At 37.3% G+C, this 13,254-nt stretch overlaps 1 protein-coding gene across 2 annotated transcripts in view; it reads left to right on the forward strand.

Moving 5' to 3' along the window:
* Positions 1 to 13,254, forward strand: part of Supt3h (SPT3 homolog, SAGA and STAGA complex component) — a 333,205-nt gene that overhangs the window by 137,590 nt on the left and 182,361 nt on the right. For both annotated transcript variants that reach the window (XM_021186140.2, XM_021186139.2), the window contains exon 3: positions 11,222 to 11,306. In XM_021186140.2, coding sequence (XP_021041799.1) covers positions 11,222 to 11,306 — 85 coding nt within the window. The remainder of the gene's footprint in view (positions 1 to 11,221; positions 11,307 to 13,254) is intronic.

The following is a 13,254-nucleotide window of genomic DNA, read 5'->3' on the forward strand; positions in this document are numbered from 1 at the left end:
ACTGTGAGCCTTGGGGTCTTCTGCCTTTTGTTTCAAGACACATGGGGATGTTTTCCCTAGAATCTGTATGATGATATGAGATGAGGTATTTTGGCCACACTGTCAGCAGCAAGTTTTAACGTTGCTGTGTATATGGCATTAAGAGTCAAGATAGTCTTCCATTTACCATACTCAGCTGATGCTGTTACACCCATTTATGTATGACACATACATAGTTCTACAGTCAGAACTCCTAACTTCAGTTGTAAATATCAGTGGGACCTGACTCTCCATATTGTTCCTTCTATTTCTCCAACTTACATACAAGCTTATTGTTTGTTTGTTTATGAGTCATGGTTGTTGCCAAGAATAAGTATTTATTTGTTTGTTTGTAGTTTTAGTTTTAGAACTATTTTAGGCCAAATAAAGTTTGAGGATGATGGTTAAAAACTTGCTTTAGAATGAGCCATCATATTTAATTCTATATGTTATAGACAGTAGAGCCTGGAGAGCAGATTAGAAGTGATTCTTGGTAAAGAGAATTGGAATCCCAAGAAGGTTAATAAAACAAGATGTCATAATGGTTAGTGCAGCCTAGATTGATCGTTTTCCTCTAGAAGAGTAGAAACAAATCTCAATTTAAAAATTAAAACTGTCCTGGAACTCACTTTGTAGACCAGGCTGGCCTCAAACTCAGAAATCTGCCTGCCTCTGCCTCCCGAGTGCTGGGATTAAAAGTGTGCGCCACCATGCCTGGCTTTTTTTTTTTTTTTTTTCTTCATACCTGGTGAGCTCACAGTTTCAGGTTTTCTTAAAACATAGTACAAATAATTTGAGTCTGTTTCAATAGTCATAGTGTTGTGCATTCTATAAATTTTTAAGGCAATGATTCCTGAATAAGATATCAAAAAAGACCATGTCCCAGCTCTTGTAACCATCATGGCATTGTCTCCCCTTACTTTAGCTGTGTCTCATTGATTCTCCATCACTTCTGTCCATAGTAGAGTGAGGCTGTGCTACCAAACCTCCTACTGTCCATTTCATGACCACGTGAAAGCATAACTAACAAAAGACAGTCCATTTTCTTACAATTTCTGTGTTCAGTGTGTGCACGAGCATGCACACACAGGAGGAGGTAGGTAAGAACATTGTATGTCTTTTTCTGTCACCCTCCACCTTTTTTTAAATTTTTTCTCCTGGTGGAATCTCTCCCTGAGCCTGAAGTTCACTCTTGACTAGACTGGCTGGTAGTGGCAGTGAGCTTCTGGGATCCACTTCTCTGTATCCCCCAACACTAGAGTTGACAGGCAGTCATGACAGTGGCCAGGTTTTGGGTGGAAGCTGGGTTTGGAACTTGGGTTCTTGTGCTTTCGTAGCATGTGCTCTTTATTGTCGAGCCATCTCCCTATGAAACCTAATCTCAAAAAGGAAAACAAGAGTGACATGGATCGAAATGAACTTTTCATTTGCCTGTGTTCCCTCCATGTGGAAAGAAGACATTCTTAGAGGTCATTGCTGGAGTTATTCAGGGCCAACTAGACTTAATGCCCCACAGAACACTTTGGATATTGAAGATCCAGGACCTAGTAACTGAGGCAACGCATGTCTTCATTCAGGATGCTTCCATTTTACACCAAGACAAGATGGGTAAACAGGCTTTAGTGTTTCCTTTCACCTATTAGCACACATGTTTGGGGGCTTTAAAAGAAACTTACTTCATAGCTGTATCATGTGTAGAAAGTTGACTTAATTTTAGCTTGACAACTACATGTAATCCTTGGTGCATTTTATTTTGGATCTAATCATTTTATTTACTTGGTCATTAAATTATGACGTTATTTGAGTGCTGTTGTGTTAAACTGCTCTGTTTCTGGACTGTTTCCTAGGGCTTCTTTAGCAAAGGTTCAAAAATTTTATACAACAGCAATTTATTTTCCACAGTCTGAGGCTTTAGGTGTCAGCCAGGTATGGTGACATGTCTGTAATTCTGGCACTTACGGCTTGGAGGCATTAGGTTCATAGTTATGCTTGACTGACTATATAGCAACTTCTAAGCCAGCCTGGGCTACATGAGTTTCTGTTTCAAAAAGTAAAATTAAATGAGTGTGGAGTCTTTGAGGCAGAAGGTGATGTTCTTCCTGTGCCTCTGACGGGTCCTTACATTCCTCAGCTTCCCAAAGTTTGACATCAGTTACCTGGCTTCCTCCTAAGTGCTCATGTTAATTTTCCATCTGTGTGTCTCTTGTACAATTTCCCCTTTTAATCAGGGTACTTACTATATCGTACTAGAACCTGCTATAATGTCATTGTTTTAAATTTATTTCCTTTGTCCTATGTCCTGTGTCCAGGATGGTCATATTTTGAGGTATTGGTTGTCTTAATTTGGTTTCTATTCCCATGATAAACACCTTGACAATAAATAACTTGGGGAAGAAACATGTTATGTGTTATCTCACCTTACAACTTTCCTGTCCTCACAAAGGGAGGTCAGGGCAGGAACTTGAGGCAGGAACTGAAGTAGATGCCGTGGAGAAATGCTCTTTCATGGCTTCTCTCCATGGCTTGCTCAGTTTGCTTTCTAAGAGCACCTAGGACCACCTGCCCATTGATGCCTCTTCCTACAGTGAACTGGGCCCTTTCACATTAACCATCATCCAGGAAAATTCACTGCAGGCTTGTCAACCAGTGTCAGGTGTTTTCTCAATTGAGGCTCCCTCTTCTAAAAGACTCTAGCTTGTGTCAAGTTAATATAGAACTATCCAGTAGAGCCCTCTCTTTTTGCCCAGCCTGTTTAACTAAGAAGGCACCTTTTGTTCTTCACAGTTTTAAATTCTTGGGGGACTTACAAAAAAAAAAGTAGTATTTCATGATCTCTACCAATTCCCATTTGAATTTCAGAGTCCAGTCACACAGCTGAACCAGACCATGATTGTGCCTGATTGTGCATTGCAGCTTTGGTGGGCTGTGTGTTTGCGACAAAGACTTAATGACCCTGTTCCAGAAAAGTGAATTAATAAGTGACCTCCGAATTGTAACAAAAGTTTTTTCGTTCACTCAGTAAAATGATTTTTAAATTATGTAATAGTATATTTTAAAAGTAGATAATTTAAAGCTTATTCTTCTAGAATTTCATATCTTCTGTGGTCTCAATATAGTTTATGTTAGACTGCAAGCAAGCCTTGTGCAAGTCCTTGGGAGTGCCCAGCTTGCATAGAGACCAAGGGTTTGATTTTATTCAGGTTTGCATCAGAGAATACTGGAAAGGTGGATTAAGCTTCTATATAGATTTTGGTATATGTATGTAAATGTCCACACACATATATGTAGTGGGCATTTTTATCTGGAAACCCAATTAGCAAACAGGGCTTATTTTATTATTGCTAGGTAAACTTTTAGAATTGACATATGTAGCTATAAAATTTAGCTAATGATGGGGTGTTTAACCTATTATCTAAAAACTACTGGGTTTATAGAATGTATGCTCAATTATATCATTAACACATTTGAGAACTTGGAATTTGTAGACAGTTAATTGTTCATTGAGTCTGAAAGAATAGCCTCAATGGAACTTAAACAGAAAATATACTGCCTTGAATTAAAAAAAAATTCCTATGAACCTTCAACTATACTCCTAATTGTTTCCTCCTTATGGCTTAGAGACAGTATCGTTTTGCAGAACAGAAAGAATACTCTTATACCCGGATTGTTTTAGTCACCTGTACTGTGATTTATTCTATTTTTAAATGAGTTTCTACTTTTGTATTTACATTACATTAACATTCCATACATTTTACAGCCCCAAATCCACTTTTTATTTTAATTTTATTTTTTAACATATTTTATTTTTATTTATAGTAATCACACCCTTTTAAGGCTTCCCCTCTCAGATGCCTGTTCTCTTTTTCTTTAATTATTATTGTTACATTTATACAAATCACACACACACACACACACACACACAAACCTGCTCAGTCTGTTTACTGTTGTTTCATGTGTATGTTTTTAGGCTTGACCACTTGGTATTGAACGTCACTTAGCTCATCCCTAAGGAAGAATAATTCTTTTCTCAGCAGTAGTTAATTTGTCGTAGGTCTTTATCAAGGGATGGGTTAGCAGGGAATTTCCCCAGGGGTCCCCCACCCCATTTTATTAAGTTTAAAAAAATAACCTTGGAAATAAATGAAAATGTCACACACTAAAATTGAGTATACTCAAAACTTATACAACGCAGTGAGCATCTCTGCTGGTAGAGTTAGCATTCAGAATGATTTACTGTTAAAATGTTTGTTCTCAAGTGCTGCTAATAAGGCTGGGTGCCAGGCAAATGTGTAAAGTGATTTCAGCCCCTGAAGAGCCCACTGTTCCCATGGAAAGCAGATTGAGAGAGAGGCATTTAAATCAATGTCACATGAAATCTTTGTCTTTATTCTAATGGTGCTGTAAAGTCATTATTAAGTTGCTTCTCCCTTTCACCTTCATGAGTTCAGCAGCTGTGTTCCTTACACAAGATTGGTATTTCTGCATGGCCCACATTTAGTTGTCAACAAGTCATCCAGAAGCCTACTGCAAGCACTTAGTTTGGATTACGCTCATATCATCGTTTATCCCATTCTGTTTTCTCCTGGTAGAAGTTGAAATAGCCTAAGTGTCTAAGGTTTTGGTGAAACATTGTAGTATAAAATAGGCTAACATTAGAGCTCCTGGTCAGAATACTGGGAATGGAAATCCCACTGAGCTCTCCATTGAATACGTACCCTTGCACAACTAGACCTGTGATGGAAAGAACAAACATTATTAATAATTATGTGAAAGGGAAGACTAGTGTAGGTTCTCACCTACGTTTTGATGTACTATGCTGATGTAAGGACATTACCTCAGTGGTATCTGTGATGATGTTTACGCATGTAGTCTGGTGGTGCTAGTATACAGGACAGTTGGCCCTCCACATCTATGGATTTAATGTCTGTGGATTCATCTTTAGACTCTGCCGTCAGTTCCTAAACAATACTGTATAATAACTCCTCATGTAGCATTCATATTGTAGGAACCAATCTGGCAAAAGGGTGTGTTGAGGTTTTGTGCAAATATTATCCTCTCTTACATAAGGACGTAATTGTGTCTATGTGAAACCTCCGACTAGTACTCTGCAGATACCAAGCGACAGTACCTTTTAATGGTGTTTGTAGTATACTTCGATGCCCTCATATGTTCATGGTTAACGTACCGTCGAAGCTTTCAATGGTACATTTTAATATATGATTTATAATGATAGTTTGTGTAGACTTGTATAAAAAGTTATTTATACATACCAAAATTTGAAATCCTGGTCTATAATCTAAAGTGAACCCAAAAGATCATTTAATGTATGCTCTATGTTTATTCTCAATAGAATCATAACATATAATTATATCTTAACATCTTTCTCATGTCATCACTTTTTTATACATGTTCTGGAGAATAAATTGAAGCTGCATCTTTTTCTGGGTATACTAAATTCCATTTTGATTGGAAGAATATTGTTGAGACTAGAGATAAATGTTTTCTTTATTTTCTCTGAACAAAAGTCGCTGATCATTGTCTAGTTTACATAGTCTATAAAGATAGTTGTCTTGTATGCTTCATGATTTAAATTGAATCCTTTTCTGAGTACGCAAATGGAATATATTATGTAGTACAACTGGAATATATTATGTATTTTCCTTTTGGCAGTCACAGATATTTGCATAGTTCCTTTCCACATATCTGTAGTGATTCCCCTGGCTTTGCAGTGTTTGTTTATGTTTGCATTTGCATATTCTTGTTTTGGGCTGGACTAATACTTTGGCTTCTGTGAATACAATTCTCAGGAGAAAAGTTTGGCATAAGATTCTTATTAATTAAATAGTGATATAAATTATTATCTGGTATTTTTTTATAAGAAGTAAAATTAAGTTAGGCTTTTGGCATAATTTTGATTTGCTTCTAAAATGTTGTAGGAAGGTTGAGTTTAGTCAGGAAACATTTTTAAAATTGCTCAGTTTTTACAATATTTTTTAATTTTTTCATTTATTTTGAGTCAAGGTCTTATTGTAGGCCCATCTAACTTGAACTCTACCCCTGCCTCCTGAGCACTGGGATTAAAGGTATGCACTAGCACACCCAATAAATGCATTAAACTTACTGACCTCAAGAAAAATATGGATCTTTAATTATTTAGGAACGTGAATGGATTCATAGTCCATAAGATAGTTTGTGTATGGAGTAATACTATAGAACAGGATAAAAATTCCAGCAGGATATTTCATGTCATATGACATGATATTATTCTGGACAAGATGGTAAACTAGCTCAAAGATAGACCTGAAGCTCGTCCAGCTCTTCACTGTCCTCAGAAATGTTGATTATGCCATCTGTTGTCTATATTGGGCTTGTTCACTGTGTAGGTTAGAGGGCTGCTTTGTTTTTATTGTCATTTATTCATTAAAAACTGGTGACTTTTCTATTCAAAATCAAAACTTAGGCATTAATATATAGGCAAGGGAATACTATACTACTGTTTTTAAACTGAAAATTACCATGGTGGTCTTTGGGAAAATCGTAGCATTTACTTAGGGAGATACCAAAAGATGTCTGTTCATTCTAGAAAGGATGCTGACTAGAGGACAAAGAAATAATTCACTGAGTCTAGAGGTTGCTGAACCTGAGAGCTTAACTGAAGCCCAAGGCAGCTGTGTCAGTAACTGCCCAAGAAAACCACTCTCCTAGCACTCTCTGCACAACACACAGGCAGTTCTAGGACTAGAGCCTCAAGGCTTGTCTGCTTATACAGCCTTGTGAGTCTTCTGACTCTCTCAGGTCATTTGCCCTGGTTTTGTATAGCATCCTCTCTTCTCCCTCCAGAAAGGCCTGTCTCAGTGTTGTGGAAATGGCTGTACAACAGACTTACATGCTAAGAAGTGAGGAATGTTGAACCTGGAAGGGAAACCTGATGTCTGGTGACCTCAACTAGGTTTTTTCATAGTTTGCCCTGAGCTGGAGATGAAAATGGGGGTTATTGTCAAGAGATATAAGGTTTTGGGGTACTAGAGAAAGTCATAAAACTGTATTTTATAGATGGGCACACTGCTCTGTAAGTTTACTTAAAAATCATTAAAGTGATTACTTTAAACAATCAAGTTTACAGACTATATAAATAATATATTGAGTTGGTTATATATATATATATTATTATGTATATATATGATTATCCTTTAGCAAACAAAACAAAACTTTTGAAAACAAAGCTTCATAATTATGAAAGTAGGATTTTGTATTTTCAACTAAGCTTGATGTTTGGAAATCACAAAAGAAACAGTATCCTACTTAAATACAAAGCATTTCCCCTCGAGGCAGAAGACGGGAACAGTAATGGCAGCTTAGAGAGCAATAGGTTTCCATGACTCAGCATGTGCAGTAATGCTCTCACATGCAAATCACTCTGTGCATATTTATTGCTTAAAGGATAATAGACATTGATAAGGATGTGTGTGTAAAATATGAATTTGAAAGAGAAAGAGCACAGGCACTAAGAGGCCATCAAGATATCTCTCTTAGGATACAAGTAAGGGTCCATTGTGTGGATCTTTGAATTTGTCTCTGGGTTAAAAATATCGCAGAGGTAAAAATGAAAGGAGAGGGGTGGGGCTGATTAGGTTTAGGAGAACAACCTTGGGAAACACTGTATCATAAATACTGAGATTATTCAGCACAGAAAATAAACCAGAAAATCAAGTCATTGCTTCTTACCAGGAGCTTGTGTGTAGGAAGTTTCTTAGAGGTGAAGATGCTGTGTCTCCTGTTGTGAGAAAGTATGGAGGTCCTAGACTGGTTTTCTGGACGTTGACATCCTCTATAGAAGAATCTCTGAGAAGACACACTGTTCATTGTTCAGAGATGTGTTTATTGAAAGGAATCCTTCCTGTTTGACCTGGAGTGGTGGCTGCTTAATACCACAGCAACTGAAAAATCAGTCACTAGTTTATTAGTCAGAAAAATCAGTTCCCCTGTTTGTACGAAAACCAGTGCTTGATATAGACCCACAAGAAATATTTTTCGAATGTGTAAACAAATTCTTTAAAAGCCTCGTTGTTTGCTCTCATCACGATCATCGTCTTTGTTTAAAACTGAAGAACATGGTTCTAGCATCTTAGGCTGGAGTATATTTGGAATCCTTTTGCCAAAGGCTTTAAGTCATTTGGAGTCTTTTCCTCCAGAATGTTCCTGAATTGATGTGCAATGTTGTGTAATTAACACAGCTTAGAAAATAATCTTGTAATGGCAGGTACATTTCTTTCTTGGAGATGATCACATTTCTTTCTTGGAGAACACCTCAGAGCATCTAATAGGGTAACTTACATTTTAGTCATGGACAGTAATACCGGGATAGTTCCAATTTCATTTAATTGAAGAATAAACTGTCCCCCCCCCCAAAAAAAAAAAACACCAAAAAAACAAAAACCAAGGAAGCATTACAAGGATACTTGTTATCTTTGTACATTCATATGATTAAGTAAAGGTCTGATCGTGCATCCTTCTGTCTATGTAATCATCTAAATCATTTGTTACTTTCTCTTTCTTATCCCATAGGTAACTGCTAATTTTCATGAATCTCTCTGATTCCTGGTTCATATATAGTTACATTTTTGCAGGATATTTTGCTTGTAATTTGCAGTCCTGAAGCCTGAATTTGGTAGGCACCTATTCTGTCAGTGAACTTTACTACCAACGCTACAGATTGTTTAGACAATATTGAGTTTATTGTAGTGGTAGGGTGTTGGTCTTAGTTAAGGTTGCCATTGCTGTGGAGAGACGCCATGACCACGGCCACCTGTATAAAGGAAAACATTTAATTGGGGCTGACTTTCAGTGTGGGTTGAGTCCACTATTATTATGTTAGGAAGCATGGCAGCCTTCAGGAAGACATAATGCTGGAGGAGCTGAGGGTTCTCCATCTTGATCTGCAGGCAGCGGGGCACTGTATATATCTTCTTCTGGATATAGCTTGAGCATTTAAGACCTCAAAGCCTTACCTCCCCATTGACACACTTCCTCTAACAAATCCACTCCTTCTCCAATAAGGCCACACCTCCTAATAGGAGACTTCCATGGCCAAGCATTCAAACACATGAATCTATGGGGACCATGCTTATGTAAACCACCATAGCATCTGTTTCTAATATATATGAGACCATTTGAATATATGAGAATATATGAGAACATTAGACTCATGACTTGTTAGAAGTTAATATAAACAAGAGATGGATCTTAACATGTCAAGCAAGCAAAAGAAACATTTATTACAAGAAAATATTTTGTCTTGGATTTTTGGTCTGATAGATTGGCTTAATCATTGCCTTGACTATCACAAATATATTTTGTTAATCAAGTTTATGTCTTCCCCTGAGAAAAAGATAAAATTGTGATGCCTAGAAACATCAAAATTGAAGAGTGAAATTGTGGCTCTAATTGCCTTAAATGACTGATGAAATCTAGACTTCTCCATCTACCCCTGTGGACAGTGGGCATTCAGTCTCATGGTGTCAGAAGATGCTGATGAGTCACGTGGTGCTTGTGCTTTGCATCTTCTGTCCCGTGCCAGATTGATGGGCTAGGCTGCATGCTAGGACTGGTGCCTGTTTATTCATTCTCACTCCACTTGAGAGGAATCTTTAGTGATTACAGTAACATGCAACCTATAAGAGTACAGTCAATGGAGGGCCTAGAAGGTAAGAAGGGAGCATGGTGGTGGGTACAGAACGCCATCTAAAGCAAAGCCTTCATTAAACCAGGCAGTTGTGACATAGGTCTATTACAAAGTAATGTATGACCTGACGCAGAGTAATGTACCAACGGATCAGAGCTATGGGGGAAAAACGGACTCCAGATTACAAAAACTTGTTAAACACATCATCAGCATAAGGCAGGGCTCTACACTGGAGCTTCTGGTTCTCATCTCCTAGACTTGGCTCCTGGCCACATCAGGAGCAGATCTACTCATGTACCTTGAGTTCTTTGGTCACTGGCTCAGCTGTCTGCCAGAGACTATCAATATGCTTTAGCACTCTGCTTCTACCTTTTGAGTGCTGGGATTACAGCCTTGTACTGCTGTGTATATGTTACCATGTACAGCCTTGTACACCAAGTACTGATGAATTCTTATGGAAGATCTTTTCTATGCTAAGACTTGGTGGGTAAGGGGCATTGGACAGATGGATAGTTTCCTAATTCCCATGATAAATAACAGGACTATGAGGACTAGTTTCTCACCTTTATTTTGGTTTTTCAAATGTATTTCCTGCCTTTTATGGGATCTGTACATTCTTTCCTATACCTGAAATCTATACTAGTTTACTCCAGGTTGTAGGTTTTTGTGAGTTAAGTATATGCCTTAAATACAAACATAAGGCTCACTGTTCTCTCTTCAAGTGAAAGTCAGTCTTTTCATCATTCTTGAATAGTCTTCTCTTCTGCTAACAGGGGCTTTAAGTAAGACTTCATTACTTAAAGTTCATTATGCAGTTTCAGGTGTTCTTTAAGAGGGTGAGAGTCTGCTTATCTAATACACAGATGCTATAAACAGAAACTATAGACCATTCTTTATGTTCTGCTTTTTTGTAGTTGGAGACCATGTTTAAGCAATTTTCTATGTTCTTGTATTACATACTTATGTCTTATGTTACTGTTTCTCCACTCTTATATTTAGTTGTAGATTTGTTACATGGATATTTGATGCTCATATTGTGTTGTGGGTGGTGGTATATTCCATTTTCAAAAATACTTTTTTGTCATTTTTTAAATATTAAGTATATGCATGTTTATCTGTTTGTGAGTATCAACCCAAGAGTGCAGATGCCATCAGAGGCTGGAGGTGTCAGATCCCCTGGAGCTGGAGTAATGGCTGTGAGCCATTGGAATAAAATTGTGAGCTTCCTACTATGTGTATTGAAAAGTGAAATTGTATGTTGCATTTTGACAGACTGTAGCATACTCTTTTAGCATACTCTGTTAACAAGGACTGCAGGTAATAATATGCTTTTTTGGCAAGTTACACTTTATAAACAAGGCATTATTTTCTTAGTCTAGAAGTAAGTGTGCACTGTTGAATTGTTTGAGAGCAGTTTATTGGCTCTTTTATACAGCTGATCCTTACAATGAGAAGTACATATTATTATTTGCTGTACCTGGTCTCCATCCTTAATAGTGGTGTGTTTTATTTTTCCTGCAGGTTTTCTCTAGGTGATGCTAGGAGGCCTCTCCATGAAACTGCAGTTTTGGTAGAAGATGTGGTTCATACACAACTAATTAACCTGGTAAGGTCACACAGAACCATCCCTATTTGGTATCTCTTTTTTATTCTGCTTCTATTGTTGTTCCAACCCAACACATTAAAGAACAAAGCTTTAATTAGCAGCGAGATTTTTGGCACTATTGCGATATGACATAAATATAATAATTCTGGTTTAAGTGCATAAACAGATTCACTCTAACGGTAGGATGATGCCATAGCAACATTACTTTTAACAACTGCATTCTTTTCACCAAGGTTTCTTAGAATTCACTTGATTGTAACGAAAATACCTACAACTGGTATAGAGTTCTCAGATGCCATTCAGCTCTCTCTAATGTCAATATCTCATATAACAGTTATGAAAACCTGTAAATAATCCTGCCACAATACCTTCACAGCCTTATTTGAATTTCATCTTCCTTGGCGCTAATCCCAGTTTCTTTTCAGAAGTGCAGTGAAGGCTACCACATTGGCTGATAGACTATTATTGCCTTGTCGTGGCTGTCTCTTTCTGTCTCTGCTAAAGCTTCAGTACCTCCGGACCTTTCATGATTTGAACGCTTCCAAGAAGCAGAGTGTTCTTCTGTTCTATTGGTCTTCTCTTACAGTAGAATGTGTGAGCACATTGTGAACAAGATTGTTGGGGAAGTGATGGGATCTATTCAGTGTGGCATGTCAAGGGTATCCTGTCTTGTTACTGATACTTCTTATTGTGCCCATTTCTTGAATCACCCTTTGGAGGTGCTGTATGCTGAGTTATTTTGTTGTGTAGGTTTGCTTGTTTGCTTGGTGGCTTTTTGCATGTTTAGTGCCTATAGTTGTACTGAGCTATACTCCAAACCCACATTAGTATTATTTTAAATATTTAGGCTAGGTTAGTAAAATACATTGGGACATATAGTTTTATAGCTATGTAATATTTTCTTTTCCAGAGTACATTTCAACTATGAACTTAATAGCTCATCAAGAACTTTTATAAAATTATTACTCTAGTGTCTGCATAGGAGTGATTTTTCCAGGCTCTCCTATGTATTACTCCTTATTCTTCTTAACTGAAAAGCTGTCTTCTTCCCCATGTTTGTTATTTCCTGGGTGCCATTACCCAGTGTTACCCTTGTTGTTATTACTCAGGATTACTCAGACTATTTAAGTGCTGACCAGGGGCTGCACATCCATTTCTCAGTTAACGCATGTCCCAAATACATTATAACCCCAACACTTCATCTGTAGTATATGGTGCAAAGATACCCTTACCGTGTGTTAATTTTATCAGTTTTTAAAGTTTGCTATCAGAGATTTTTTTTGGCTTGAAATACTTTTACTTTACCATATAATCTTTATTGATGTTGAATTTTGAATCACCAGTTCCAGTTTACATAGTGAGTTTAAAGAATAATTCACTTGCATTTATTTCCAGTATTTTTTAAATGATTTCAATTTTTCTTATATATCCTCAGGTTCTGTTGTTATGTGTTGTTATGTATCCATTTTCATTTCTGATTTTGTTAATTAGGATACTGTCTCTGTGCCCTCTAGTTAGTCTGGCTAAGGGTTCATCTATCTTGTTGATTTTCTCAAAGAACCAACCAGCTTCTGGTTTGGTTGATTCTTTGTTTTTTTTTTTTTGTTTTTGTTTTTTGTTTTTTTTCCCACTTGGTTGATTTCAGCCCTAAGTTTGATTATTTCCTGCCAGCTACTCCTCTTGGGTGAATTTGCTTTCTTTTGTTCTAGAGCTTCTAGGTATGCTGTCAGGCTGCTAGTGTATGCTCTCTCTAGTTTCTTTTTGGCTGCACTCAGAGCTATGAGTTTTCCTCTTAGGAATGCTTTCATTATGTCCCATAAGTTCAGGTATGGTGTGGCTTCATTTTCATTAAACTTTAAAAAGTCTTTAATCTCTTTTTTAGTTCTTCCTTGACCAAGTTATCATTGAGTAGAGTGTTGTTCAGCTTCCACGTGAATGTTGGCTTTCT

This window comes from Mus caroli, chromosome 17, assembly GCF_900094665.2.
Source record: "Mus caroli chromosome 17, CAROLI_EIJ_v1.1, whole genome shotgun sequence".
Lineage (NCBI taxonomy): Eukaryota > Metazoa > Chordata > Mammalia > Rodentia > Muridae > Mus > Mus caroli.